The 5,000-nt window shown below is 51.8% G+C and overlaps 1 protein-coding gene across 3 annotated transcripts in view; it reads right to left on the bottom strand.

Moving 5' to 3' along the window:
* si:ch211-250c4.3 (uncharacterized protein LOC100535981 homolog) overlaps positions 1–5,000 on the bottom strand; it is a 42,741-nt gene that overhangs the window by 4,462 nt on the left and 33,279 nt on the right. For all 3 annotated transcript variants that reach the window (XR_006023426.1, XM_042066484.1, XM_042066483.1), the window contains exons 4-5: positions 3,710–3,863; positions 575–702 (exon numbers count right to left, since the gene is read on the bottom strand). Coding sequence is in view for 2 of the 3 variants with exons in the window: in XM_042066484.1 (XP_041922418.1) it covers positions 575–702; positions 3,710–3,863 (282 nt within the window). In the remaining variant the exon portion in view is untranslated. The remainder of the gene's footprint in view (positions 1–574; positions 703–3,709; positions 3,864–5,000) is intronic.

Here is a 5,000-nt window from a genome sequence, read left to right as displayed (position 1 = left end):
GCTACAGCTGCGCTCGGGGAGCAGTGAGGGGTTAGGTGCCTTGCTCAAGGGCACTTCAGCCGTAGATGTGCTCAACCACTTCCTCCACCCACATTTTTCCTACTGGTCGGGGATAGAACCGGCAACCCTTCGGTTACAAGCCTCTCCTCTCATAGCACCACTTACAAAAAGTCTTGCTGATCCTAGCACTTACCAGCCGTCTTGAACTGACACGTAACTGTTAAAAACAGCACTCACTGATGCACTTATTCTTAATGTACTCCACCGTTTTTTAAATTGTCCTAAAATTGTTGAGAATTGCTTTAAAACTTAAACTGTTTACCATGTTATTAGTCGCTTTGGCTAAAAATGCGTCAGCCAAATGTAATGTAATGTAATGTAATGTAATGTACAAGCCCGAAGCTCTAACCAGAAGGCCACGGCTACCCCTGTGTGAGTTCCTCTGTGTCCAGTCAGTGAGATGTTATTTAGCATGAGGTGGCATGAGGTCATCTGTGAGTCCCAGAGGTGCAGGATGTGTGTGGGTCAGAGAGAGTGATCTTTGCGAGGGGGGGTGTGTGGCTGGCAGACTCACCCTTCTGTGAGGCGCGGACAGGACCTCTGCACTGTCGCCCAGGTAACGGGCCTCCCCCTCCGTGTAGCTCCGCCTGTTTAGGCCACGCCTCCAGAGCGGAATGTTGGGTGAGATCACAGAGTCTCCATCTGCACACAAACAAAACACACCTCAGTCACTAGGAAACACACTGACACGTGAAAACACACGTCAACATCTCACTAAAGCAGTTAGAGGCTTGCAATTACTCCGCATTCACAAGAGAGAAATGACTCAAAAACATACACATCTAGACAATCATACAAACATGTATAACCACCCACTTCAAAGACAGCAGGAACGCACAAAGCCTATGGCAGGGCATTCAGGCCCTCACGGACTACAAGCCCGCGCCACAGAGCTGTGAGAGCAACATCCCTCTGCTCAACAACCTGAACTGCTTCTTTGCTCGCTTTGAAGCACAAAACAGCACCTGCCCACAGAAGACCCATCCCCCTCTACATGAGCAGCCCCTGTGCCTCTCTGCCGACAGCGTGAAGAGGACACTTGCTGCTATCAACACCCGTAAGGCAACAGGTCCAGACAACATTCCAGGTCGTGCGCTGAAGGACTGCGCAGGGGAGCTTAAGGATGTCTTCACAGACATCTTTAACACTTCCCTGAAGCAAGCCATCGTCCCATCATGTTTCAAAGCTGCCACCATCATACCTGTGCCGAAGAAAACTGCTCCATCCTGCTTCAATGACTACCGCCCTGTGGCACTGACACCCATCATCATGAAGTGCTTTGAGCGGCTTGTCATGTCACATATCAAATCCATTCTCCCCCCCACCCTGGACCCCTTCCAGTTTGCATACCGAGCCAAGCGGTCTACAGAGGATGCAATCTGCTCTGCCCTCCACCCAGCCCTCACCCACCTGGAAAAAAGAGACTCATATGTGAGATTGCTGTTTATAGACTTCAGCTCTGCATTCAACACCATAATACCACAACAACTCATCAGCAAACTTGACAAACTGGGACTCAGCACCTACCTCTGCAACTGGCTACTGGACTTCCTCTGTCAGAGGCCTCAAGTAGTACGTGTTGGCAACAATACCTCAAGCAGCATCACACTGAGCACAGGGGCCCCCCAAGGCTGCGTGCTCAGTCCGCTGCTCTTCACCCTGCTGACGCATGACTGCACTGCAACCTACAGCAACAATCACATAGTGAAATTTGCTGACGACACAACTCTGGTGGGTCTCATCACCAAGGGCGACGAGACCCAATACAGGTTGGAGGTCGACCATCTGACCACGTGGTGCAGGGACAACAACCTCCTGCTGAACGTCAGCAAGACCAAAGAGATTGTTGTTGACTTCCGGAGAGGTCACACCCAACACCTGCCACTGACCATCGACGGTGCTGTGGTGGAGAGAGCGAGCAGCACCAAATTCCTGGGGGTGCACATCAGCGAAGACCTCTCCTGGACCACCAACACTGCATCACTGGCGAAGAGAGCTCAGCGCCGCCTGTACTTCCTGCGGAAACTCAGGCGAGCAAGTGCTCCACCAGCCATCATGACCACATTCTACCGAGGCACCATTGAGAGCATCCTCTCCAGCTGTATCGCTGTGTGGGGCGGAAGCTGCACTGAATACAACAGGAAAGCCCTGCAGCGCATAGTGAACACAGCTGGAAGGATTATTGGTGCTTCACTCCCCTCCCTGAAGGACATTTACACCACCCACCTCACCCGCAAGGCGACCAAAATTGTGAGTGATGCAAGTCACCCCGCTCACAATCTGTTCGATCTACTGCCCTCTGGGAAGAGGTACAGAAGCCTGCGCTCCCGCACTACCAGACTCACCAACAGCTTCATACACCAAGCTGTAAGGATGCTGAACTCTCTCCCTCCTCTCCCCCCTCCACCCTCAGCTACATAACATCCTGGACATTGGACCCACAATGGCCGCGTGCACTACTCCACTTGCACACTTGCACACTTGTACACTTTACAACTTGTTGTTGTCCTGAAAACACAACACATCTGCTGCTCTTACATAACTTGCACCACTATGTCACTTTCTTTCTTACTTAGGTCAAACAGAACTACACAAGCCTTTTATTGGCCTGACTTTGCACTAGTATTTTATTGACTGTCTATGCACAATTTCAACCAAATTTTGCTGCTCTTATTTTTTTCATTATTATATGTGCCCTCTTATTTACTTACTTTTTTGTTTACTTGAATGTTATGTTTGTCTGTGGACTTAAATTGGTAAAATATGTCTTGTCTTCACCGTGGGATAGTGAGAAACGTAATTTCGATCTCTTTGTATGTCTGGAACATGTGAAGAAATTGACAATAAAGCTGACTTTGACTTTGACTTTGTATTCACAACACCCACACACTCTCACACACATACACGGCACACACACACACACACACGGCACACACACATACACACGGCAAACACACACAGGCACACACACACACACACACAGGCACACACACACACAAAGAAGCTCTGGTTTCAGCCCTATAGGAGGACTAGGGAATTCCAGAGCCCCGTGCTGTTGTGTGTGTGTTCCCGCTCCGTGAGCAGAATGCCGGGAATTCCTTGGCTGCACTAATTCCACTTCCCCCCAGGCCACTGCTGCTCTGCCACCCGATCACCTGGGGAGCTCAACCCCAACAACCCCAAACACCACAGGGAAAATAGAACGGAAAGCATTCTGTGAATGTTTAGCCCCGTAAGTGTAAGTGTGAGTATATGTGTTTGTTTGTGTGTGTGAGAGAGAGAGAGAGAGAGAGACAGTCCCTGCTTTATTAGGGCTAACTGTAGATGTTTGTGAGAAACGTGTACTTAGAGCTGCACAGCAGAATAAGGGCCTATATGGTGAACACTGGGCTAATCCAGTTATAAGGGAAAGAGTCAGAGAAAATATCACTGCTACACACACACACACACACACACACACACTCACGTGCACATACAGTACATACACACACACACACACACTCACGTGCACATACAGTACACATACACACACACACACAGAAAATAAAGAGGAGTGGTGAGATCATCACACACTGTTAGTCTGAGCTACGTGGGCCAAGGCACGTAAGTAGACCTGTGGAGTGTGTGTGTGTGTGTAAGAGTGACTGACCTCTTCTAACTCCTCTCAGGGGGTTGTGTGTGACCTCAGGGATGGTGGTCAGGTCAGAGAGTGTCCCGCTTGGAAAATCGCTTCGGGAATGTCGCTTCACCTCCTGGAACGCCAGGCTTGCTGCTCCGCAGTTACAGTGCTGCATGAAGAAGTCCTGGAGGAGACACACACACACACACACACATTCATACATCTTACTCTCTGGATCTACAGTACACACACTCACCCGTTTATATCTTACTCTCAACTCTTTTCAGCTCACTCGCTCCACTGAGGCCAGGTGTGTGTGTGTGTAGAAGCATCCTCGCTCTGCTCAGGGCCTGTTTGTGTGTGTGTGCGTGTGTGTGTGTGTAGACGCATCATTGCTCTCTGTTCAGGGCCTGTTTGCTTTGCTTCTTCCTTTATGCTGCTTTTTCTGTGTGGCCTTCCAGTGGGCTCGCCCTCTCTTTCTGCTGCCCCAGCCGGGAGACGAAAGGCTGGCTGCAGACCTCGCTCCGCGCTCCGCGCTCCTCGCTCCTCGCTCCTCGCTCCTCGCTCCTCGCTGCTCGCTGCTCGCTCCTCGCTGCTCGCTCCTCGCTCCTCGCTCCTCGCTGCTCGCTGCTCGCTCCTCGCTGCTCGCTCCGCGCTCCTCGCTGCTCGCTGCTCGCTCCTCGCTGCTCGCTCCTCGCTCCTCACTCCTCGCTGCTCGCTCCGTGCTGCTCGCTCCTCGGTCCTCGCTCCGCGCTGCTCGCTCCTCGCTGCTCGCTCCTCGCTGCTCGCTGCTCGCTCCTCGCTGCTCGCTGCTCGCTGCTCGCTCCTCGGTCCTCGCTGCTCGCTCCGCGCTCCTCGCTCCTCGCTGCTCGCTCCTCGCTGCTCGCTCCTCGCTGCTCGCTCCTCACTCCTCGCCCGTTTACCTCTTTGCTTTGCGTTGATAAAGCAGCACATTCTTTAAACGTCACGATCAGTGTGTTATGGCAGCTCTGCTTTGAGCCAAGTGGTCCTGACATGTGATGATTGACGTCATAGTACTTAGTTTTCCACTGAAGACTCTGTGTGTGTGTGTGTGTGTGTGTGTGTGTGTGTGTGTTTCCTTTTCCTCATTGTTTGGTGAATCTGATACTGTTTCTAAGATGTGGTTTCCATCAGGAGATTTCGCCCTCATGCGCAGCCCGCCACCTGCTCCGCTGAAATCAAGCCCAGCATCTCGTATGAGCTCATTTCCTCTTCCTGTCGGAGATGTTTATTTTGGCCGTTCACCTTTCCCCCACCCCACCCCACACACCTGTGAGAGCCCCCCCACCCCCCCCCCCGC

The sequence above is a fragment of the Alosa sapidissima genome, chromosome 16 (genome assembly GCF_018492685.1).
Source record: "Alosa sapidissima isolate fAloSap1 chromosome 16, fAloSap1.pri, whole genome shotgun sequence".
Lineage (NCBI taxonomy): Eukaryota > Metazoa > Chordata > Actinopteri > Clupeiformes > Clupeidae > Alosa > Alosa sapidissima.
This window is presented reverse-complemented; position numbering and strand designations above follow the sequence as displayed.